At 33.3% G+C, this 26495-nt stretch overlaps 2 protein-coding genes across 2 annotated transcripts in view; both read right to left on the bottom strand.

The window, feature by feature from the left end:
* The window catches only part of LOC116016594 (callose synthase 3), a 23225-nt gene extending 10944 nt beyond the window's left edge, over positions 1-12281 (bottom strand). The window contains exons 1-23 of the mRNA XM_031256930.1: positions 12035-12281; positions 11600-11838; positions 9638-9738; positions 8430-8554; positions 8208-8301; positions 7940-8050; positions 7744-7860; positions 7535-7627; positions 7099-7190; positions 6667-6793; positions 5628-5765; positions 5429-5505; positions 5254-5335; positions 4734-4850; positions 4537-4654; positions 3583-3917; positions 3414-3466; positions 3268-3328; positions 2048-2129; positions 1896-1945; positions 1707-1793; positions 859-996; positions 285-379 (exon numbers count right to left, since the gene is read on the bottom strand). Of these exons, the coding sequence (XP_031112790.1) occupies positions 285-379; positions 859-996; positions 1707-1793; positions 1896-1945; positions 2048-2129; positions 3268-3328; positions 3414-3466; positions 3583-3917; positions 4537-4654; positions 4734-4850; positions 5254-5335; positions 5429-5505; positions 5628-5765; positions 6667-6793; positions 7099-7190; positions 7535-7627; positions 7744-7860; positions 7940-8050; positions 8208-8301; positions 8430-8554; positions 9638-9738; positions 11600-11783 (2477 nt within the window). The 5' untranslated portion in view covers positions 11784-11838; positions 12035-12281. The remainder of the gene's footprint in view (positions 1-284; positions 380-858; positions 997-1706; positions 1794-1895; positions 1946-2047; positions 2130-3267; positions 3329-3413; positions 3467-3582; positions 3918-4536; positions 4655-4733; positions 4851-5253; positions 5336-5428; positions 5506-5627; positions 5766-6666; positions 6794-7098; positions 7191-7534; positions 7628-7743; positions 7861-7939; positions 8051-8207; positions 8302-8429; positions 8555-9637; positions 9739-11599; positions 11839-12034) is intronic.
* A 7371-nt stretch (positions 12282-19652) lies between these two features.
* Positions 19653-26014, bottom strand: LOC116016381 (zinc finger CCCH domain-containing protein 31-like). The gene is made up of 3 exons (XM_031256621.1): positions 25747-26014; positions 25148-25205; positions 19653-20605 (listed from the first exon to the last, which is right to left on the bottom strand). Exons 1-3 carry the CDS (start codon positions 25826-25828, stop codon positions 19867-19869), a joined length of 879 nt encoding a protein of 292 aa, XP_031112481.1. The 5' UTR covers positions 25829-26014; the 3' UTR covers positions 19653-19866.
* Between the last annotated feature and the right edge of the window lie 481 nt (positions 26015-26495).

Here is a 26495-nt window from a genome sequence, read left to right as displayed (position 1 = left end):
GATATTTTCTATACATTTTTTCCCCTTTCTTAGGGAGAGAGGTTGATCAAATAAAGGAATGGATGCCAGAGTAATAGTGTCCATGAGCATGAGCAATAAGGAAATCTTGGATGCATCTACAAAATCATCGCAACCCAAAGAGGCTGTTACGATATACATGGACACATTACTTGAAGTCATAAACTCATAACAAATCAATATTTTTACTTTTTAAAAAAAATAAATTGCACCAATTATCATTGAAAGATTTTAATAAAGTATATACACAAAATTTTAACAACTACCTGTCGCTAATAAGATCCTCCTCTCTGAAGCTACTGATAATTTTATTCCATAACTGAGCAAATCTGGCAGCTTCTTTTTCTTTGTTGGATGGCACCTGTAATAATAATAAAAAACATTCACTAGTTGGAAAATTTTCCAATTTACCAGAAAATAGAAAAAAAGGAAAATGTGTTCAAATGGAAAACAAATGAGAAGGGAAAAAAAAAATTTTAAAATTAAAAAGAATTCCCAAGTTTCCCAACTTGGCAACTCAGAAAGACAGCTGGAGAACTTGGAAAAAGCCTTTTTGCATTTGGAAGAGCTGGGATGAACAGTACCCCAGGAACAGACGAACAGTACATCAACCATTTTTTCAGCATGGACAGCTTTTTTTTTCTTTTTTTTTTTTTTAAAAAAAATTCAAGTGGGACCCACTTTTTTGAGGATGCAAAAGTGGGAAAATGGAATTATGTTTATCAAACTAAACCATGCCCTAAGTATCTTATCTTTCACCCCTCCCCCAAATGCATAAAGCTTTAACTGAATAACTGGTAACATTTCCACATGCAAAAATGTACGATAAAAGACACTGACAGCAAACTTCTGCGAAAAGGTGGCCTTCAATCCCTTCTTTTTTGGTGGTGGTTCATTCTTATCCTCTGGTATTAGGCATGCATTGAACGCACCGGGCAGAGACTCAAAGCGGGACCTCAACATTCCTAAAGTGCGAATCTGAATGAAGACAAAAAAAGAAATTAAACTTGATGAAAAAACACAGCAGAATTGCACAATGCATAAGAAAATTAAATAAAATGAGATTCAAATTTCATTTGATGAATAGCAAATAGTTTTTTGATTAAGATACAGTGGGGATGTGGGGAGTTTTGGCCAGATGCAAAACAGTTCTTAAGAAAAAAAAAAAAAAAAAAAAAAAAAAANAAAAAAAAAAAAAAAAAAAAAAAAAAACAGACGGAGCAGGTCATATAGTTTTTTTTCAAACAAAAAATAAAGCAAACAATGTATGAGATTAAAAAAACAAGGTGACTGATGACATAAATATGGTTTTGCAATGGACTGCCAAGTAGTGTGAAAGACTTGTGGTTTAGCAGGAGTTATACAGAAGTAGGATCATGATTACATTTTATATTTTCATAGCAAAGTTGAGAGATGGCTGTGAAGTTGATTTGGGCCTAAAATGAACACCGCAGAGGAGAAGATGGTAATCCACCTCAGTATTGAAGAAAAAATTTATCCATACTAACTTTCTACCAATACAAATCAAGTAAACTAAATTCATTTTCCTCCCAGAGTTTACAATTAAAGCCTTCGAGGGTTAAATCAAGTTTAGATTCAAGAACGTGTACTTCAATCTCCAACAAACTGAAGCAGTAACAGGCAACAGTCTACATATTTCATTATTAAATGATAAAGAATTTTAAGACCTCTCCAAGTCGACGGAATGCCCCATAAATGCCACCAAACAGTGTAGAGAATATGGCATACCAGATCTGAGTATCCATGACATATACCTAAAAAAAAAGTACCAAAAACAATGTTTAGTGATAGCAAAACAAATTATATGGAACACCAACTCTGTTAAATACAAAGTAATGCACTAAAGTAAGCCGTACAAGAATGATGGGAGCCCAAAGTGCAACCACAACACCAATATTGCTTCTAGCTGCATATTGAACAGTCTCATTATAACCCTTGTATATAATATAATATACATAATTACATACATACATATATTATACTCATTCTCACAAGATAGAAATCATACCATGTGGAAAAAATTCATGCCACTGATAAGTAGAGATGTGGACACTCATGATAGCTTTTGTTGGAGCTACTAAAGGCTTGATCTGCAGCATACAAAATTACATCACATTTTCAATAAACATCATACAGAATAGTCTCAACCTTTCATCAAAATAATTGTACTTTTATCTAGTTTGGAAAATATGCAACAAATTGATAAATCAACTACAACAACCAAAAAATGGTGGTGGACAAAAATGGGTCCTGCAGTTCCTTCTGGAATGAAACAGAAGAAACAAGTCTGCAGTAAATAATTACACTCCTTTCTGCAAGTCATATTTTATAAATACTAAATTTAAATTTTCAGGTAGCCTAAATCAATTCCAAGCGATCATCAAATACATCCAAACTCTTGTATGCCTTCTGTGTCTTCATTATGCTTTCCAATTGTTTAAACTAAATATGTAATGATAAATATAGCTTTTAGTTATGATGGAACACATTATCATCATCACCATTCAACATGATAAAAATATCTTTGTTTGAATCTTACTAGCTACCTATAATCTAAATATTTCCCATGTTTGACCCATGAAAAGGTATTTCAGCCCACACAAGTAAGCATGTTGAAGATATATATGTGTGGGTAGGGTATGAGGGGAGGGGGGAGTTAGTAAAAAATATCCAAACCTCTGTAAACCTTTTAAATTGGTATTTTATACATATGCATGTTAGCATGTAGCTCTGTAAGATAAATGTGTATTCTTATTGCCAACTTAAGCTTTTAGCTGAGGATGGACACATAATTCACTACCAATCAACCAATGCACTTCAATCTTAGCTTAGTTGAACTCTAGATCTTTTCACCACAGTTCTTGTTCACTACACAAGTTCAAGAAACACAAATGAAGGACCAAATAAATGAAAATTTTAAAGCACCATCCTGCAAACACATTGATTATATATGCTTTTATTATAATGCTACTAGAAAATTTTCCCCTATTGCAAAACCTAAGTGCACCATAAACAGTTCCTTCCCACAAGCAATATGTGGACTTCAGCACTAACCCATAGGGCTATAAGCCTATAAAGAAAGAGCACAATTCATTCAACAAATATCAAATCGAGTATGATACACATTGGATGGAGAAAATATTGTTGGATTATAAGCATAATAATCCATGTTTGCTATAGGAAAACAACAAACTACCCATGCTTAGGAGAAAAAGGGAGAGCAATCACCTCCAAATAGTAACTGAAAGCTAACTTTGTCACAATAAGTAGAACCCAGAACATTGTGTACCTGAAAAAAATTGTAAGAAAATGTTAATAAGAAACAAGCAATTTATGCTTCTTAAAGACAAAAGGTCTAACTTCAGAAGCCCTACTTGAAAAGAGAAAATGCGCTCTCATGCATTCCCCTACCAACATACAGTCGAGGCTGGAAAAGAACTTCAAATTATCAGAAACCAATTTGATAGGAACAGGAACTACTAAATGTATAGACTCACTCACCCAAATTCACAACCCTAAAAGAAACAGATTATTCACACATACCTGTGACCACCACATCATGAGCATCACAATTTTGTAGTTTGATCTCTCAAGGAATCGACGAATAAGTGGGAAAAGGAATAGAACAGCAGCAAGCATATTTGGTGATAGGTATATTACAACAGCAAGGATAAAGAGTGAGGGAGAACTTGAATTATTGCCAAACAAATTTTTTATGGCTTGAGCAAATGCTGGAGGATTTTTCCATGTATAAGCATATGTAACAGGTAGGATTATCACCCAAGCAGCAGCTGATACAACTTTTAGTATATATCTAAGCTTAACATAGAATGACATGCTTCGCCTTGCTTTTACACTAAGAATCATGTCAAGAAGGGCTGCATAGAAATGTAAGTTGGGTATCAAATAACGGAAATAATATATGTATATAACTCCATTAGTAATAAACTAAGAGTTTTATGGATATAAACATGCAGGAAAATTTCAGTAAATATTAAGGAAATCAAGCCTTAAAAAAGCCAAAGATACATAACAACTAAAACTAGAAATTAGATAGGATATGTACAGTTTTTGCACGCATCAATAAATACTAAATACAGTTTTTCAGTGTTAATCAGAGGTCAAATATTATATTAGGGTGATTGTTGTATGCACAATTAAACAAATGACAGGCATAGCAATAATAGCTCCATGATTATTTAAATGGAAATCACTGTAGAATTACATGGAAATTTCAAACCCTACTGAACTAACTGTGCAGTTTTGTCAAAAAACTGTTTAAAATAATCTCAAAGGCCTGTTATTTTATCCAAAGAGAACCTGTTAGGCTCATATAATGCAGAGACCATTATTGTTTAAAATAATCTCTTTTCAATAGAAAATATGAAAACAATGGAAGTTTGGGACACTATTGGACTATCATTTGAACCAGTATTCTTTTCTTTTTGGGATGAGAGTGGAATTTAAAGGAGACAGTAAAGTAAATAGTTAACAAACCTTGTCCAAGCTTCAGAATAGCTGCAGTAATGAAGATGCTAAGTACTTTCTTGAAAACATCAGCATCAAAAATTGCGCTAGGTTCCCCATTACCATTCCAAGCAACAATTATCATAGCCTGGGAAAAACCAGATAAACTAAATATGGCACAAAAGACTAACAGAACCAGGAAATCATGTATTATAAGGAGAATATACCTGTAAACATAATATGAAGAAACTCCACATTCTGTCGAAGCTTCTAAAGATGTGCCAAAATGAGCGTATCTCAACGAAATTAACCTTTCCCACCCAACGATCTCCAGTATTCTGACCCTAATTTTAAGAGTAATTCCAACTAATTAGAATCATATATCAACAATAATTCTGTCAAAACATCAAAAAATCCTACCAGGAAAACAATTGCAGATATGATACTCGGTTACAAACCACAAGGATTACCAGATTTGCCCATTTCTTGATACACACAAGCTAGTGAGTAAAATAGAAGTGTAATTTCTAAAGGGCACAGACTACTGAACTTACATAGAATAATATAAGCTGCATAGTAACTAAACAAAAGTGATATTCATGAGACAAGCAATATCAGATTAGCATTCCTCTTCTTATTTCCCTCCATTCTATTTGTAAAGTAAAGGTAATAATAATTTAAAAAACAAAAAAAATAAAAAATCAATCCATGGTAATATGATCATTCCAATCGATTACTGAAACTTACCTCATTTTTGTTTCCCGCTGATAGGCAAAAGAAATCAGCATCAGCACGCATAGGCCAACCTAATCTGAAGCAATCTACAGACCTAGAAAGGATTAAGGAAGCTTGATTGGCAAACCGAAAATACAGCTCTAAGAATATGAATTGGAGTGGGGTGTGGAGAGAGTAAGAAAAATACCAAAAGTATTCATTTATGTCATCATAGTTCCTCCACTGGGAATGCTTTGATTTTCCTCTTCTGCTCCTTTGAGCTTCCTAATCATGTTGTGAAGAGGGGTTAACAAATGTTTTCACCCCAAGAATTTAAAGAAATTCCAAACAAGTGAATAGTGTGGTTTGTGGAATGCAAAATTAATAAAAATGTAAGCGTGACATACATGTGCAATAACTTCATAGATCGGAGTAACAACTTTTCTCAAGAAAGCTTCCTCTTCTCCTCCATAGGCTGGCTTCACATTTTCACCGGTCATGGGACTGACATTGCCAGCTAGCATGCCATAGAGTTCAAAAGCCATCTGAATAATAAATAAATACATAAATAAAAGAGAGGAAAGAAATTCAGGAAACCAGGGTAAGAATGTAAGAGTAAGAAAGAAGGCACATAATGGAGTCAATAAATATCTTAAGGAAACTCTCATCCAACTTAGCTCATTCAGGCCATCATAACATACAAGGTCACATAAAAGATTACCCTAATTCCATGGCTCTTCATACTTCTCTCATCAATCCTTGTATATTTCATCAGTTTCCCATAATATACTTTATTTTCTACAAGCAACTTTATCACAAAGAAAAGTTCATTTTGAACAAATTATCTTTGTTCCAACCTATCTTAAAATATTATTTGCTTATCTTGATTACATTAAAGCTTATATGCTGAATAAAGTGACAGTATTTAATTATCTTACTAAATCTGCCAAAAAGAACGCCTCATATAGACTATCAATGCATATGCCCATTATAACCTTCTCTTTCATGTACATATGTGCCTAGTCCAACATGAAGGACCAACTAAATTCCTAGCTTTTTTTTTTAAATGACCTGTTCGCTGAACTAATTTTATTCTAGTTTTACTCTGTAATGTTAAAATAATCAACAACAATCATATGCCCTACAAGATGTTCCCATTTTATCCTATGAATTTGTTCCCCTTCAAGTTGTATCTACTAATACACATCAACATAGCAGCAACATCGAGCATTATCTCATTCTGCTGCTAAAAAAAATGCTATTCAGATGACGTCTATAACACACGAGGGAAAGGATGAGAAAACACAAGCAATTTTATTTTCCCCCAAATAGATACTTAATCTTCTTACCAAAAAGCAAGGCACTTTAAATTATATAATAATAATAATAATAAAGAGTATGCATCTGCACAAGTCTTTTATAAACAAGCAGTATTTTAAAACGTACATGATGATATATATAGCATAAACATTCTGGCATGAATCTCAAATTTGCAGCCTCGCCCCATATAAGGAGATACAATCCCATGTATAATAGTTTACGTTGTTGCACTTCCTGTTGTATGGTTGGCAACCTATAAATTTGAAAATAAAATAAAATAAATCCACAGTCAGAACACAGAAAAGAGTATTTGAGAATGAGATTTTTATAGTCTAATGTAATGCTGAACACAGAAAACCATGAGATGTCAACAAACCTGAAGGAACATTATGTTTTTACTTTATCAAGAAAGATACTTTTATACAACAAAAATTACTAGGTGTGTATTAAAGATAGTATGTGAAGTTCTTGTGACTAGAAACAAGAGGTTAAGGAATTTGTATTCCAAATAGTAACATGTATAGAGAAATAATGCAGTCCTGGTTTAAGAAGTTTTACCAAAGACTACTTTTGCGATCCAAGTACTTGCACCATTTCTTGTAGTTCTTGAAAAGTTTCTTCATCACATGATTCAAAGCACGTTCTTCCAACTGAGCAAAATGGGGAACATAAGTTACTTTGTCAATTAAAAATATCGTCAAATAAAAAGGTTATAACAAAAAGATAAAGCAAAATATAATGGCACATCTTAAATGAACTTCAATTAATAGAGTTTGTTGCGATGTTTAAGAGCTTCATCATCACTTAATTTGATGCACAGTCATCAAATGAGGATCTCCAACAATAAATAAAGGATTAATCTTTCTTAATGGCGTTCATGAAAAGTTATTTGGCTGCATTATAAGGGGCTCCATTAAAAAGTCAGAGAAAAGGTAGAGAAATTGAATAATTGACCATGTCCATAAAAGAGGTAAATTAGTTGCCTACAACAAACCTTAGGTTGTTGATCAGGCTTTGGATTCTGCCGTATGTGTACATTAGCTAGCAGCAAGATGAGATGTTCTCTTTGATTTGCAACATTGTCTTTCTGCAAATTAATAGAGCCAAAGTCACCATTTAGGCACTCTTCTTCAAATCATAAGAAATGTTAGGTCTCAGAACCAAGAAAACATCCTAGCACCCAACAAAGTATTAGTCCTTCACCTGAAAACCAAACATTGATTGAAGCCAATCAAGAATATCTTCATCTTTCTTCTTCTTGTAATCCTTAGGCCAGGGAAGGCCTCTGGTATTTCGAAGAGCATAAACAGCAGCTTGAATCTTTGAGGAACCAAAGAAAACGTCAGACAGATAAAATGAAAGGTAAACATGAAAGAACTACAAAAGTGTAAAATCAAACCTCTGGATATTTCATGATTGCCTGATTCACACTATCTGGATCAAGTGGAAGTATATTATAAGGGACATATATCTCTGTCTTCTCGGCAACTTTATCATGAGTTTCTAAAATCTGCAGGATGGAAAATACTTGCACTAGCATGACAAAAAGGAATTGCACAAAGAAACTCTTTTTCTCTGCCATAACTAAATATGAAGTTTGAAAATAAAGAGAGAGGATATGTTATTATAGCTTGTGCACAAAAACTTGCAACATCTTTCATGCTCACCTCACGATCCACTTCTACAGATTGTGTCTGATTGACTGCTTTCAAAACTTCAAAGAGAACATTTGCAGTTTGGTATGCTTTCGTAAGCTGGGCACTGAAATTTTAGCAGGTTAAGTAATTAAACTAGAGTTCAATTAATGCTTGATGCAGCGAGAAGGGCAGCACCAACATTCTTAAAGATAAGGGAAAAAAAGGCTGTAAAAACAATAAAAAGAAACTTACCGATCAGCTTTATCAGCAGCATTTTGCAAAGCTTGGATGTACTTTTTGTAGTAATGCTGATAAAAGCTCTGCATTTCACGGGCATCACTTTTTTTCACCCTGCCCATCAAGGTTGGATCATTCTCCTGAAAAATCATTGTGAAATCTATATAACTAAAGGTTTGATTAGAATCTAGCAAAACTATACAATGCCCTTGGGGAGTATGAAATTCTGAAAGCGATGTGCTAATTCAAGTAAACATGAGAAGAGCAAAATGCTTTTTAAAAAAAGTAGCACAGGGGCAAGAACCTTATTAATAATACCTATCATATAACCGAATAATAATTGTAAAAGATACTCCTTCCAACCAAATATTGTTACCTTGACTAGTATTCATAGTCATTTCAAAAAAAAATCTGATCTGGATTAGCTTACTAGTTCAATTCAGAAAAGAGCATCTAAATCAAAGTACTACAAAGTCTCAAATACAAGCTAGTCCAGTTTGAAATTCCAAATATAAATTTCAAAAGAATATATCCAAATTAAATATGTTTGGACTCGTGAAAAGTGAAAATGTGAAATAGGACTATAATTTCTTGGATGGAAGTTCCAACTATTATCATAATTTTATAAAATGTGAAATTTTATTTAACCAACTCAATTTACTAATTTAGACAAACATTTTAGTAAAAATAAACAGAAAATTATATCCAATTTAAGCGCAAGTGCAAGCGCCCGCATTTGAGAGCTGAGAACATGGCAAAAGGGTTAAATGAATTTTTAAACAGCAAGAATGATTTATCAAGACAAGTGACAGATATCCAAACTATTAGAACTTCATATTCTTCTACAAAAGCATTTTAAAAGATGTAGGGTCACAGGCAACCTAATTCTCCAAGATCTAATTTGCTGAAAGTGTTGGGAATCCAAGAAACAAATCCACTGGTGCAAGCACAATATGAACGGAAAATGGCAAACACGACTAAAATGCAGATTACTAGATTAAATGTAAAGAACAAAGAAAAGGGGACCTCAAACGCAATAGCAACTCAAAAAGCACAAGCATACTAGCAAGGCAACCCAACAATCTTGCCAAGCTCTTCACCACTAGAAAGATAGAGACATTGATAATAAAGTTTGACACTACTTAATAGCACACTAGCACATGACCTCAAATGTATGCATATGTCATTCACGTGCAAAAAGAACTGCACATTATGGTACTTACCCTTTCAAGCCGCTGCAGAAGTGCAGTTTTAAATTGGCGTACACCACGTCCACTTGATGTGGGGTCTAGCCGATGAGCTTTCTCGAAGGCATAAAATCGACCTATAAAAGTTCCCATATATTAAAGTTCAAATAGATGACAATTGACAAACAAATTAACCAGTATGAGAAGAGATAAGAATACAGCTAGACAAAACTCCAGACATGTAACTACTCAGCAATTAACCACTTGGTGATGGAGATGTTGACTATTCTACATAAAACTTTATTTTAGTTGTTTAATAATCAGACCAGAACCCCACAGCACCATAAAAATTCTCTCACTTAATCAGAGTCAATAATTCAATATGAGATCCAAAAAACACTCTAAGTTTACTTATTTCTCCAGATCTCTATAGCTACATGCACTCGAAAGCCAGTTGCATATAATGCACATTGTGTATTCTGGAAGAGAAAGAAAGAAACATCCTGTTTCATACACCTCAGATTACACATTCTACAAAAATACAATTTAATTTCATTTACCACTTCCCAATTAGTGTTGCAGATCACACATAAGAATGGACTGAGAGAGAGAAATACATTACCATCCCTCCTCTTAATTAAATACTACTACTTCCATAATTAGTAAAATTTACAATCTCTAACAACTCAATACAAGTTAAAGCAATATCTCGATGGGACGTCTTTGGTCAGTAAGATGTGGTTACATGTTACCATAAGATACATTGCTGTAGGGGAAATTGATTGACAACTTGAAAAGTATAATCGAAAATTTATTAGAGATCCTGATCCGGCAAGCAATAGCACTCCAAAAATGAAAGTCCATGACTCCATGTGCATATGCTCACATGTATGGCTATAATAGATTTTTTTTTTCCAACTCTCCCTTCAATATGTTATCAATACTAGCCATTACTCGACCTTTTTAGTAACAGAATTGGGCCTTAATGTAAAATGCAAAGCAAAGTGGATGCTCCATTTTAGTGTCATAAGGAAATCTGACAATCCTCCATCATAAGAATGTCATTCTTTGATCACAGTCAATCATTTTCAGTGCAACTGCAGCCAAAACCCCAAAGCCTGGGTGAGATCTTATTAAAGCCAATGTATGGACTGTGGTTTATGTTCCTTCCAAGACTTGTAGGTATCTAGTATCTACATGCACATGTTGTATGATTCTGACAAATAGATTTCTAGGATTCTAAGATTTTGCAAAAAGACTCAGAACATCTCAGATTCCAAGCTATAGCAGCAGATTAAGTGATATGAAGAATTGACAGTCTTTGTAGTTTTGGAAATCCATTTTATGTTAATTACAAAGACAATTTTAATTCCAAATCTTGAAGCGTTTTCATCCTTAAAATAAATTAAGTCACATGTTTAAGAGTCTTTTCTCTCTTACAGAGGATACTTGTCCTCCATTTTGTGAGCTCCTCAAAAATGAAATTTCCTCGCACTATAGCAAAGAATTATGCTTTTCTAACCCATACCTAATCAGTTGATGAAAAAACACTAACCAATTACCAATATCTTAAAAGGTAATGATTAAAAAAATCAATCAAAATTACATTAAAACCAGGAAATTATGTGTAAACAATTATAATAATGCAAGGACAATTCTCATCTTGATAATCCAATGAACAGAAACCACTGAAAATTAGTAAAATATAATTTATAAAATAAAAATTGAAAAAGTAAACCTTAGATAGTTAGATTCCCAGTAAAGACTAAAATGGTATAATCTTGACAAGTTCATCTGTAACAACTAATCAAAAACATCATCTACTGAATGTCTGAGTGCTATACAGATTATAAAGGCAGCTACTTTAAAGGACAAAACTAAAAGTTTACATAGTAGGCAAATTCATCAGGCTCCTATCTGGTAATCTGAAACGAACAATTACAAATAAACCAAACGATTAGATAAGGCACTCATGAAACTGAAAACACAGATGCTTACAGAGATACGCAACACGGGGATTGCTGGGCTCGACTTCATTAGCAACACGAAGAATAGGGGCGATCTCCACCAGTGACGACGGCACCACCTCACTATCAAATATCGACTCTCCGATGTTCCCCACCGTCTGCGTCCTCGTTAACCGCCGCTGCAGCGACGGCTCCGCCCCCCCTCTCGACGACATTTCTTAGCTTCACACCTCACCAAAAACTCCACCACTCTTTCTTCACCTATAATTTCTACAACCACAAAAAGAACAGTAAAAAAAATAAAAAAAAATAAAAAAAACTTCACATTTCACAACCACATTACCCCAGGCAACAAAGCAAAAACTTCAAAACTAAAAATCACACTCATATAAGGACAAAGACACATATCAAGATCAGTATAACTGCAGGATGAGTGTATCTAGAGAGAGAGAGAGAGAGAGAGTACAAGCAGGAAGCAGGAAGCAGGATGCGAGCTTGAGCAGTGTAAGGTGAGAGATATGGATGTCGCATTGAAGATAGTGCAATGGAGAGTTGAGAGAGGTTGAAGGATTAGTGGTGAGGAGTATAAACCCTAGGAGAGAGAAGGGACAAAAGCAGAGTGATAGAGAGAGGGGGTTGGTTGTGGCGCTGCACCTTTAAGCAACTTAGCAGAAAAGAAAGGTGAGAAAGGGGGGGGTGAAGAGTGAAAGAGAACATGGAGGCAGCAGGAGAGGAGTGCATTAAAATTGGAGTTATCTTGTGAGTGGGCTGTGGGGGCCTGGGTGTGTCTCGAGAATATGCCCGTTTTTTTAAAACTATTACAACAATGCCACTCATTGCCTAATTGCATTGGAGAATGGAGATTCAAATTTTTATGCTCCATCTCTCCATTTATCTATCGTGTTTAAAAATAATTCTAGTCAAACTTTGTTAATTAAATCAGACACATAAAATTAAATGGATAAATTTTTAAAATAAAATTTTACTGTTAATTTGTATTTTTAAAGAAAAAAAAAGGCCTAACACACACTGGGCATTCGATGAGCGTGTGCTTTACATGCGATTACCGGATACATCAAACTGTTCGCCAATCTTTCTTTTTTGAATCGTCAAACATCTAACATTGAAAAAAATAATCAAAATCACTAAAGTTCCCCTAAATGGAGTATAATTGTAATAAATTAAAAATAATCATAATTAAATTGTACTCCGTATTATATGTATTAATTTACAAATAATCCAATCAAAGAGAAATTTTTATTAAAATAATTATACTCAATATTTTTCCATGTCCAATAGAATAGTGAGCGTTTTAATCAAGTTGTATCATTTGAGGACAGTATGTAATAGTCAATTTTATCATCCGCACTGCAGTATGTATTGTTAGAAAATGTGTAAATAAGGTTGTTAGAAAAGAAAGGGTAGACGTGAAATTATGTATGAGTAAAAAGGGTAATTGCGTCAAATGAATCAACAGCTGTAAAACAGAAATACCTGAGGTTTGTTGCATTTAATTATTTAAGTTAAATTAAATCTTTTTTTTTTTTTTGAAAACAGTTAAATTAAATCTAGTCTAGTAATAAGTTCAAATTCAAAAAGGTAGATTGTGAATATCCATGGACTGCAGCAAAATAAGTAGCCGTTTCCCAAAAGTTACCAAGACCATTTTACCCTCAACGTGTCACCTAATTCCGGGGCCCATGTACTAACTTCGCAGTAGGTTATACCGTGGACCATGGTCCACAATGCATTGTCCACCATGCGTCATCGTCGATACTGCAGTTGTGTTGAACGGATACTGCAGTTATGTTGAAAGGAAACTGTAGTTGTATTGAAAGGGAACTGCAGTTGCGCGGAACAGAGGCCATTTCATTCGTCTGTAAATGTAGTTGTGTTGAATTGATACTGCAATTGTGTTGAAAGGATACTACAGTTGTGTTGAATGGATACTGCAGTTATGTTGAACGGATGAACGACCTCTGTTCCGCGTAACTGCAATTTTCTTTCAACACAACTACAATATCTTTTCAACACAATTGCAGTATCCGTTCAACATAATTACAGTATCAACCATAACCACGGTCCACAATGCATTGTGGACCATGATCCACCATATAATTTGCGCTACCTTCGAAGGGAACACGTCAGCTCACAGGGTCAAACTGCGGAAGGCGCGAAACCCGATCTAAACTCTGTTTATTTTAAAGAAAATAAAATAAACAGAGTTTAGATGCCGTTAAATCGGCGACATATTAACGTAACATATCACTGTCGTGACTGGATAAGGGCATGCGGGTGAATTTGGTTAGGACAGGGGCATATATGTCTTTCTACAACTATAACAATTCTTGGGGAAATACTACTGACGCTGATTGTCGAGTTTTGTTGCTTTTTGTGTGGCCCACCAGAACGGTGGGACCTACTTTGGCAGTCGGTATATACCATCGGACTGTAGCCATGTGCACAGCACCACCGCCCGCAAATCCTTCTCCTTTTGTACATGTTGTCAATCATTTATAACATCACATGAATTTTATTACGATTATTATGTCGTGGTCGTGGTCCACCAAAGACACTGGACTCTGATCCATATTTTATATATACACTCACACATGATTAATATATTATATATATAAGTCTTTTTCTCCGTCCGTTTAACGGTCCACCCATGTTCACTCCGGGAGGCACGGGAGCTGGCCCAGGGGGAATCATCACTTATGTGAATTGAACCCGGGTTCTCCCGAAATCCCTCCCCACAAAGAGAGCTCACTTGCCACTTGAGCTACCCCGCTGGGTTATTGTATATACATAATTTGGATCAATATCTACCATACACATAATAAATCCTAATACATGATATAAGTTGCGATTTTATTATGGATAGACTTAAAAAGCCACTTCATATATAATTTAGAAACAAAATAATTACCTTACAAATAATTGAGTCATGAAAAGCAATAACAATATAATTGAGTGACAAAAGTATCATTTTTTTGCTTTTAAAATTGATAAGAATTTTTTTTTTACAATGCTACCAATAATAATAATAATAATAATAAAATTTTGCACAATGACATCAAGTTTGACAACTACGTGGTACCTGGAGTAGAGTAGCGGTGGTCGTAGATTGAGAATGAAAAATTGGCCTACCGTAAAGGATATACTTTGTTTGAAGCAATAGTTTCGAATACACAATTATGTGCCTACTCTTTGTCCATCTTTTTTTTTTTTAATAACCAGTAATGATTTAAGGATAATTGTAAATAAATTGTGAAATAAGAAAATGAATTGGTTAAATTTATAAATAATGTGCTCTTAATTTTTGAGAAAAAAAAAATAAAAATTAAAGTGCTTACATATTTGGAAGAACCAATGGTTCTAAATATTACATTAAAAATAATACAGTAAAAACTAAAGTGTGTCATTTTTTTTTTTGTGTACCCAAGGTTACGTTTCTACCGTCGTTGAACTTTAGGCACATATTTGAGTGTGACAGGTGGCCTAAGGCTGCTCTTCCATTGTCACTCAACCACACTCTCGGATTGATTAAATTAAATCATACATGGACCACATAAAAAAACAAAAAGTCCAATAAAAGAAAAATAAATTGAACAAAATTATATAATACAGAGTATATAAACATGACGTATACATATTCAAATTCAATAAATTTATTTTAATAAGTTCAATAAAAGAAAAATAAATTGAACAAAATTATATAATACAGAGTATATAAACATGACGTATACGGTATACATATTCAGATTCAATAAATTTATTTTAATATGCCCAATTTATTTCATATATAATGTCTTTTGAACTTTTGCTCATAATATCACACATATAGCATGTCTCAATATTAACATGTAATTCCCGTGCAATACAAACAAAATATCATTACACTCCCACTTGCTTTCACGTTATCTATATTTCTTATAAATTTCAACGGTCTAATTACTTATAAAATAGATGCTTATTTAAAAATGTATAAGCTTCTTTTTATTTTTTTAATATAAACTATTTACGGAGTAATATGTAATCTTAACTTGCCAACTCGATCATATCCAATATGGATTATAAGCAACAAACTCAATTGAACACTATTTAACGATAAATAGTCGTTTGTTTTTAAAAAAAAACGATAAATAGTCGTTAAAATATCATAACCCCACAATAAATTAAAATCTGTTTAACTTATCATTGATTATATCATATCAAATAAGATACAATTCTTTTTTTTTTTTTGATGGAAAAGAAATATTAAATATGATCTAATAACTACGACTTAATTGAGATGTCCCATGTAGAATTAAATATTAAATATGATATAATGACTTCCAAAAATAAAAATAAAATTTTTAAAAATTACTTTTGGTCCCTTAACTATTGTACATGTATTAAATTTTGTTCTTAACTATACTATTAATATTTTCAAATTAGATGCATGATTATGTAATTTGTATCGCATTTAATTATTAATTATTAATATTTTCAAATTAGGTACATGACTTTGTAATTTGTATTATATTTGATCTTTAACGTCTCATAATGGTTGCAGGTTGGCTATACTTCTCTAGCAAATTTGGAATTGTCGAAACTTGATGGTGTTTAAGAATCAGCGTAGTACTGTTGATAGTATAATTAATAAAGCTTTTTCTTTGTTAGAGAACTAGAGGAAGGCAAATGCAAATTATCCACAATAAACAAAGGGGTGGTGCATGTAGCCACTCACCACATGCTACATGGCTCATGAACAGTTCTCCTAGAAATAGTATGGGTATCAAAATCCGTATATCGTTTAACAAATTGGAAACAAATATCAGTAAAATAAATAATTATTTCCTAGGCATCATCAATAATAATCAAACTCAAAGATCTTTGAAGAGAAAGCTTTTACAGTGAAACAAACTTATTGGGCATTAGTTTCAACATTAAGATTATTAAGATTCAAACCTTTTATCCAACTAAACGCTTTGTGAATACTGAGGGCCTCGACTTCTTTGACGTGTAGATACCTTCCTACCGCATCCCCTTAGCAAGTTAGCAGTATAGAATTACATGCAATTTTATCATTTATGCCTCTTGTCCTATCATGTAAGTTATACCATTCTCTTGTAATTGAATGATGAAATTATATATTAATCATATTTATTAAATGATGGAATAACAATATTTTAAAAGAAGTACTATTTGTGACAAACATATAAAAGTCAATAATGTAATATGACAAATAGTTAATACCATATAGTTCTTTCAAGTATAGTGATGTTGTCACGTTTAGTCATAAACTTTCAAATGGTCATTTTAGGATGATCACAACTGATTAAATTTTGAAAATTGAAGGACCATGGGCGGTTAACTTAATTGGACCACGTATGGTAACAATTCAAAAGTTTAGGACTAAACGTGACAAAATCACTACACTCAGAGGATCTCATATGGCATTAACTAATTAAAAGAGCATAAATAATTATGTAAATACTACAATAGTTGAAGACTAAAAACGAAATTTACTCGTTAAAAAATAATGAGTAGTTTCCATTTTCCAAACTCTTTTTAAAAAAGTCACTCAAACATAATTTATATTTTTTTCTTAAATGAAAATGGCTTTTGAATCCACGAGATACATTAGTACTAAATTGAGTGTCATATATTTCTTTGCCATTAAGATTCAAAATACTTTTGTTTCCTTTTCATCATCTTTTTTGTTTTAATAATACAATATAATCTTCAAAAGCCTTCCTACCCAAACCGGAAAGCGCCTCACCTAACCTCTATAAATTCTCAAGCAATAGTCAATGCTACTTTCTAAAATGCCAATGTAAATAATCAAAGAAAAATGGCAATATAAATAATTTAGTACATTGAGGAAAAAAATTTAAAATCATGAAAAATGGTAAATACTAAAAAAAAGGCATAATATATAAGTTATTATGTTTAGCTGTACCATTTAACGATGTTACCAACTTAAACAAGAAAATAAAAAAGAATAATAAAATAACCCAAAAAAAAAGAGTATAAATATACAAGAAAGTAAACCCAAAGTACAAGTTATTATTGTTACTGATTAACATATCTTTTAGGAAAAATTACAAGTTTCAATTCGTCTCTAAATTATAAGATAATTGTAGAATTTGTCACTAAGTGTTGGTCATACTCATTTTTCGTCCATAAAGTATCATTGACGTTGTACTTTTTTTTTTCCTTTACTAATACAAGTATAAAACATTAAGGACGAAATTTACACTTTAATATAGCTAAGGGACGAAAAGTGAGTATGATCAACACTCAATGGCGAATTCTACCATTACCATATAACTTAGTGACGAAAAGTGTAAATTTTCATATCTTTTATTCACTTTAAAAGGATTACTATAAGTTTTAAATAATTGGTATGATTTTATCACAAACACAATGTGATATTTGGTAGGAAAGTTTAAATAAAAATAATACTTTTCGTAAAGTTGTGTTTTCTGAAGTTGTTAAAACGTAGGAGTTTGAAGTATTTCATTAATCCACAACTTTTGACTAATCAATTGCTTGCCCACTACGTAAACCACTTAACCACATTCTAATAATAATGTACATTTGCCACGCACAATTTATCCGTTCTAATCTATAAATAATAATAAAAAAAATTGTTGTGATTTTATTGACTTGGAAAAAAAAAAGTATTGTATAGAGATAAAAAGGGATACTAAGAGCTTCCTTTTTGGGAGGATTTTGGTGATTTTTTTAAATAAATTTGCATATGCCGAGGAAAGAAGGGAGAGAAGAGAGGGAATGAAGGTAAAAAGGAAGAAGAAGAAAAAGAAAAAAAGAAAAAGCTCCCGTGATGTACAATGAGCCTGTATGGTGGGTGCGTAATAAGGCTCGTTAAGTGATCAACCATATGTTTTTTTTCTCTTTATTTTTGCTCTAACTTGGTAAGTAATCTGGCAAAAACTTGGAAAATTTATAAAACCATTGTGAATACCCTAATAAATGTTAAAGGAAATCTTTAAAAATGGATAAATGAAAATGTTTTAAAACAAATTTAAAGGAAACGCAGTTTGTATGTGTATAATGCTTTATCCATCTCAAATTCCTAATGAAGAATTTATTGTAATATGTACGGCAAAAGCTTCACAAATATCATTTCCCTAAATAACTTCCACGAAAGAATTGTGTCCATCATCATAATATTGATGCCATTTGCTCATTTGAGAAAGGATGGAAAGCTTGCTTGCTTGCTTATAATTAATTAGGTGGCTTCCCAAATTAAACTTATAATCAATGACAAATAAATTCTAAACACTTACAAATTAATTAGGTAACAAAACATTGTGAATTTAGTGTTAAAATTCGAAACATTACTGTAGTTTTAGCCAATTTTTTTAAAAATAACTGTTTAAAATATTTGATTTGACTTGAATTTGCATATAGTTTCATAGAAATTGATTGATAAGTTATTTAATGTAATATATATTGAGTATTATTGACTCTGTTACAATGCAGTATCTATTCATAACTACTTTTTCAGCTTACCGAAACACTCACCCCTTCCATATGAGTGTGCAACTGGGTGCCACTAGACTACAAGGTCTTGGCATATTAAAAGACGAAAAAGAACCACAAATTGAGACAGCTGAAAATACAAAATAGTGTTGGCCCATTGACATTACAAGTTTCGATGGATAACATTCTTATTACAAGCTCCAGATGGATAAAATATTAACATTCCCATGCAATAGAGGAATGAAAAACCATTCTTGCTTCAACTATTCAAAAGTTATGTAATCAAAACAAAACAAAATTTAGCACATTTTAAGAATACTTTCATGAGTTTCAGGACTCGAGTCTTAAAAGTGCTAAAATGGCAAGGATTAATTCTATTTGACATCTACTTGATTAGTAGGTGGTAAAATTGAGCAAATCATAGAGAACTGAAAGGAAAATTGTGTTTTATAGCACCTAACCACATGCCATATTAAGAATTTAAGATATTCGATATAAATAATATTATCCATCATAATCATAATATACCTTAAGCTAACAGCACGAAATAAAGAGGAAGAAAAGTGCAGGAGCAAGACAAACAGGCATCACAAAACAAAATTCCCCAGTACTAGAGAAAAAGCAACAAAAAACAAAAATCAGTCATTTTAAATAGTCAAAAACCTAATGCAATTTTAACATTCAATCTATAATGAGATCAATCCCAGACAAAACAAAAATAAAAATAACAAACTACAGCCACATGATTACGCACCAAAGTACTACACATGAAACAATAATCCTGAATTAAAACTCCAAGGCTCACATTCCACCGCCTCGCAGCTCTTCGGCTCCATGTGCAAAGTGGCACCTATCACCAAAAGTGCATGAGCCTTTCACAAAATTGTCACAAAGTTTCGTTTTATAGTTGTTTGCTGGAGCAGAGCGTGGTCCTTTCATGGATTTTGCATTTGAACTGACTGTTGCTATAAGCTCCCGAACCATTTGACTGGCTTGCTGAATCTGGTCAATTGTACCTTCAAGTTCAATGTTCTTCAAGTTAGGATCAGATTCATTATCCCTTATTGAGAGCTTGGCTCCGGTCACACGGCATATCTGCTTTGAGTTTACACCACCTTTTCCAATTATGGCTCCAGACAGAGAAGCATCGATACTTATCTTAGCTGTGGCAGATGAACCAAAGCTTGCAGCTGCTCCAAGCCCGGCTTGACTTGGCTCAGGTCTACCAAACCTAGACGCATGCCCCATTCCACGAGGGTCCTCATGAGAAGGAACTGCTGACCTGCCAAGTTCCCACTCACCATGTGCAAAATGGCACTTGTCACCAAATTTGCAACCCTCAGCTGTGTTGTATTTGGTGCATAAACGAGTCTTAACACCTGTTGGAGATGATGCATCTGGGAAAGACGGCATGGCCATAGAGTTTCTAGTAGCCACAGGCAGAGCAGGATTGTTGCCAAGCATTTGAGTCACAGCTTTGAGCCCACCGGGCACATAATGCAAAAAGTGGCAGCTCTCTCCAAATTGGCATCCTGAGGTACTGCAAACCAAAAAAATAAAAACTAGTGTGACATTGTGATTCCAAAAAACCTGAACTGCATTTATGTTTTCCTGCAAAACCATAATGGCAGAGAACCATAGTATAATAACATCTAGAATCCAACATCAATGTATTACTTAAAAGATTCTCGTTGTATAAAAGCAATTACATTTTGGGTTCAGATGAAAATTATTCAAGAGTTTAAAAGTGTAACAGAAATCATATAATCAAGAATTGCCACTCTCAAAATATCGTATAGGGTGTGGCATACTAACTACCAAAAGTTAAAATACTACAACAGGAATACTGTATTAAAAAATTTTTGCAGAGAATTTGGCTTCTAAGCCCAACAAAACATGAGATCTTGAGCTGCAAAGACAAATTTTGCAAACAGCACATAATATTCAGCTTCACTCTCTGATTCTCATACATAGGGATTAGCCAATCGGAATATCACACAATTCCATTGATTCTACGGTTCCACAATTTCTACCTTAATGTGGTCATTCAAAGCTCCAGTTTAATAGAATAGATCATTCTACAGCAAGCAATTGAAGGAATTAAGACACCTTTACTCCATCTTACTCACAGAACATCTAAGTGTCATTTTTGCCGAAACCTAGAATGGGAAATTACTTGCCTAGCCAATATGATCTGTCCTTTTACACACACACAAATCCAACAGCAGTTGGGTTACACAATTCCTTACAACATGGAAGGCACATATGACAGATCAAGTGACTTGATGTCAATGGCATAGAGCCAGAGGCTGATACCAAACAACAAAAGCTCTAATCACATGAAGAGAACAAATATAAATAGAACCCTTCACTCCTTCAGTTACTTGAATGTCAGAGATAAGTTACACAAAAAATTTACCGTAGAATCAATTTTAACAAGTGAATATATTACGGAGTATATATCTAGGTTATTTAGGAAAAGATAATCATTAAAAAATTAAATAAAAATTACAAAAAAGGAAAAAGTTATCAAGACTGAATCGAGAACATGTCAGCAGCCAGCTGAAGTGTTTTTTTTTTTTTTAAATTTAATCAACCAACATATTCAGCAGAAAACACCACCATGACACAATTTCATAACTCAGCAAGCAAGCAGGCATGCAATGCATTTATCCTCAAACTAAAAAGGTCAAGGAGGCTCAGTTTTAATTTCATGAAAATTATAATAAGAATGTTTTCTCATACAACTATACAAGTAGAAATTAAATAAAAACAGCAGACTAGATGAGCAACAAAAAAACAGAAGATTCCAATAAGGGAGAACAGGTCACACAGCATAATAATTCATTAAAGCTAGTATCATATAAGCATGAAGCTGCTTTCTGCTAGAATTTTTTAAAGCCAATAGATAACTCCCATAAGAGACAAAGTGGCTTCACTAACCAAACACGGTATTCAGAATCTCACTTTTTACTTTATAAGCATCAACCTTCCACAAACACAGCCATATCCTAAAAAATAGCAATCCAAGTATCCAACGCATCCACTGATCCACATATACAAGTATACAACTCACTTTTTAAACAATGGTTAAATCCAAGTTAACCTCCAAATTATTCAACATCATATCAAAGAACACCATTTACACATTCATATCTGCAAATTTTACTTCAGCTTAATCACATTGGTCTGTCTGGTCATAAAAGCTTTACATGTAAAACCTCCCATTTTAACCCACTTTCAAAAGCCCAGTTCCTATAATATGAATCATAATTCAACACAACCAAACAACACCATTAGCACATTCATATCCTTCCAAATATTATTTCCAACATTAAGAATAATCTCATTGCCCAATTCTTCTCCCATTATTCACCACATCTACTCAAACCAAATGCAACTTCCATCCAATTTTCAACCATTCCAACATGATAAAGAACAAATCAAATCAACTTGACTTTAAAAAGTGACATCAAGAGAAGCCAATGTAAGTGGCAGAAACAATCACAATCTTCAATAAAATGAAGGGTCAAGTCAGTAAGGTCTTCTATGCATCACGACAGTATGAGGACATATATCAGCCATTTCAACAACATTACACCCATTCATTATAAATAATATAGCTCAAAAGTTTTCTTAAAATTGAAAAAGAACATAGATTAATTTTTTTTCTTTAAATGTCATCCAGTAATTCAATAATCAAACTATCAGCAATCATTATATTGACTATAGCATTATTAGATACTCATTCAAAACAGAAGAAACATATCTGTAAGCAAAGCGCAACTGTGTCTCTACCTAATGTCAACTGTTATAAATTCTGAAAATGCCGAACATAACAATACCAGTTAGTCAGTTAAAAGAAAAAACTAGCAATGGTTCACGTAGCCTCCGTCCATGATCACTTTGATCGTCAATGACTTACCCCTTTACAGTTCTCCTAAATGGGCATAAACAGAAAAATATCAAAAGATAGTACCTGAATCAATCTCTCAGTAAAGTGTAGCATGTACCCTTCAATATGCCCAAAACACAGTCCAAATAAATTCCTCTATTATACTTCAATCCTGTAATGCGGGGGAAAGGCAAAGCTCAATACCCATGCCATATATTACTACAATATAGACAGTGACATAAAAAGGGAAACTTCTACAGCTTATGTCAGCCAAATGAAAAGAAATAAAATCTAAGGAAACATTATGCAATCTCACTTCAGTATCCCTTTGCCTTCTGTTCTATTCCCACCATTAAATGCGTTTCAAATAAAATTCCTTTTTCAACTGCTACACACAATTGACTCATCCATTTACAAGTCACTCTGTTTCATCCTGAGCTTTACATCAAATTTCAAGGTTCAATTTGGAATTGCCTTTCGTTCATCAACCAACTACACCAAAGACTTCAAAATTATATCACAGCACATCAACAACCAACATATAGGCTGAGCTTTATCCATCCAACTTAAAAGATGTTTGTTTCATCCATTTTAAGCACTGCACCTTTTAAATAGAGCTAAGCTTGATCTAGACAGTTACCGCATGTGAGAATTTTATTCTACTTCCATATCAACCACTTACATGCCAGAAAAAGCAATGATATTTTTTGTACCATCTTATGTCCATCTAATAAAGAACCGAGAACTCACACCTTATTTTAATCTGTGAATCAACTCATACTTTCCACCAAATATCAGGGTTATGTAATCTATCTTTTATAAGGTCCATTGATAAATTCACAATGAAGTATGAGAAAGCACCTATCACCACCAATATGCTTAAAATGCATAGCCACTACTAAAATGTGCCAAAATTCAGATAGAAGTGTTAAGCAGAATATCAAAATTCTAGCTACTAATTTCCCATTTGGTAGGATATTAACTACATTGAGAGTCAGAGAGAACAAGTAAAGCAAATGTTTAGTTCTTAACCAAACATTAGCACCTAGATGATGCCAATAACACTACAATTCAGATGATATCATAATATTATCATCATTCGAAAAAACATGCTATCTGGATAGGCTAAGATTCAAAATTAATTGATCTGGTTTCTAAATTCAATGCATTTAGCCCCAAATCAGATAAACCAAATTCTCAAAACTTTATACCAGGAAAAAAAATCAATATACTAGAGCACAGGCAACCAGGTTTCCTCAGCTTAAACTGATTTAATTTACACTTTTCGCAGACAACTTTCTCTAATGTCTGCCCCACATTAATTAATGAATAACCAGTGAAACACAAGCCTCACATAGTGACAATAGAATCCACTATCCACCAAAAAAGTTTATTTTAGGGTTCCTCCATCTTTCTATGTCTTCTACGAGGTACTTATAGCTCTACAAGCGTGGTATGCAAAGCATAACACATCCATGAGCACAATGTGTTAAGAAATGCACACTAGGCTTGACATAAATTATGTATTTGATTTGAGAATGTTTAATGTTAGGAACTTCTCTTAATATAGGAAACCGAGTAGACAGATAACAGCCCTAAGATATACAATGCAACCTAAGCAGCATAAAGACAAACCATCTCAGACAAGGAAGATTGCAATATATAGTACTGGCAAATAGAAAGAAGTCAAATCCATGAAGCTTCAAAGGGAAGAGCATCAACTAATAACTACCATTCAAACAACCAATTGCATCTCTTAGCCTTGGTTTTATCATGTAGTAATAAGCAGAATAGTCTCACCAATATTACTTGCCAATTAGATGGCCAAATTTGCACTGCATTTATTTGCCAATTGTGCAAGAGTAATGCATAATTTTTATACTTGCTTAAGTGAAAGCAGGTGGAGTATTCAGCCCAGTGAACAGCTTTTGAATTATATCCGAGCAAGTAGTTAGTTCAACTTTAGTCACAACATCAGCCCACTTTCAAGTTTCAACAGTCGTTTTTAAATAAACGACAAGTATGCCTGTTTCACAACCTTCTTTGACCAATTCATTAGTAAAAACCAAATAAAGAGGATTACGTTGCACTGGATACATGAAACATTCTTCACTAAAATTACATAATATTATGAATAAATGTAAATTGGATTTAAAGCATTCATTTTAGATAGGTTAAGATTAGAACCTGAAAAACTTTGTGCATGGCTTTGATTTGCTCCCTATACCACTTGAATACTCTGATTCTGTTGCAGAACATTAACCATTTTTTCAGTCAATGTTTTAGTGAATTGTTACTATATGAAATTTAAAATATCAGAAAAGACACACTATTGTTCCCAGTCATGTCCCTTAACTCCCTTTATAGAGCATTCTTTTGCTACTTGCTAATCCTAAGTAAAGTTTAACTCCATTCAGGAACAGGAAAATTTCTTCAGGTACAATTGTTCAAAGCTTTAGTTTCCTAAGACACAAGTACAAACAAAAACCTGAACGCAACTACCATCGACCCAAAAAAACAGAGAAAAATATAATATTTTAAAAGCACGACCAATTAACCAAATCGAACACACTTGGAAAGCCACTAAACAGTCAGAAACCAACTCAGGCCAGTGAAAGAAGAAGAGAACTCAAGGTTTCGAAACATAAGAAAGAGGAATCAATTTCCAGCGTTCGACAGGATTAGCTAATCTCAATATTTGACAACAAAAGGAGAAACTACACGTTATGAAGCCAATTAGTTCTACGAGAGATACGAAATACAGAGAGCAGAGAAATAAAGCAGACCTTGTTTGGATTTCTTGTAGCCGCCATTGCCGTTCAAGCCGGCGTCAAATCTTCCTCTCTTCCGAGCTCCTCCGAACTCCATTGCGAAAGAAATTAGTTGTAGGGTTGAAGATTCCGGCGAGAGAAAGTAGAGTTGTAGAGAGAGAATGGTGGCGTCGAAGAAGAAAGAGAAGGCCGGAAGAGAGGAGTATATCGGAACCCTAGGTTCGAAAGGAAAGATTGGATATTATAGTGGGCGCTGAGGTTCGTAAATTTTTATTCCTGAAAGAAAAATATAAAATAAAAAGGAAAGGCATTACAGTGTGTAATATATTCGCGTAATCACGTGCTCTCGAAGTGGCGTTGCATCTAGTCATCTAGATTCCAGAGTTTGCACGGTCAAAGCCTAGTCGGACCGATTTTAGTTAATTGCAGTTTTCGTCATTTCATTATTGTTTTTTTTTTTCAATGACCTATATGCATTGACTATGTCATTTATTAATAATCATTTATTGAGAAATACTTGGGATAATAAGAAATAATAAATGATAATTTTTTTTAAATACTTGTGGACAAAAATATGAATGTTTTAAAATTTGAATAAATTTAGAAAATTTCATTATTACTTTTCTTCTTTTATTTTGTGTTAGACTGAACAAAAAACATAAGGCGCAATAGATTTTTTATTTTAAACTTTTGAGTACAAGAAATGCAAGATTTTATTTTTTTTTAAATATTGAGTACAAGAAATGCAAGTCTTAATTGGGTGC

Source organism: Ipomoea triloba, chromosome 4 (assembly GCF_003576645.1).
Source record: "Ipomoea triloba cultivar NCNSP0323 chromosome 4, ASM357664v1".
NCBI lineage: Eukaryota > Viridiplantae > Streptophyta > Magnoliopsida > Solanales > Convolvulaceae > Ipomoea > Ipomoea triloba.
This window is presented reverse-complemented; position numbering and strand designations above follow the sequence as displayed.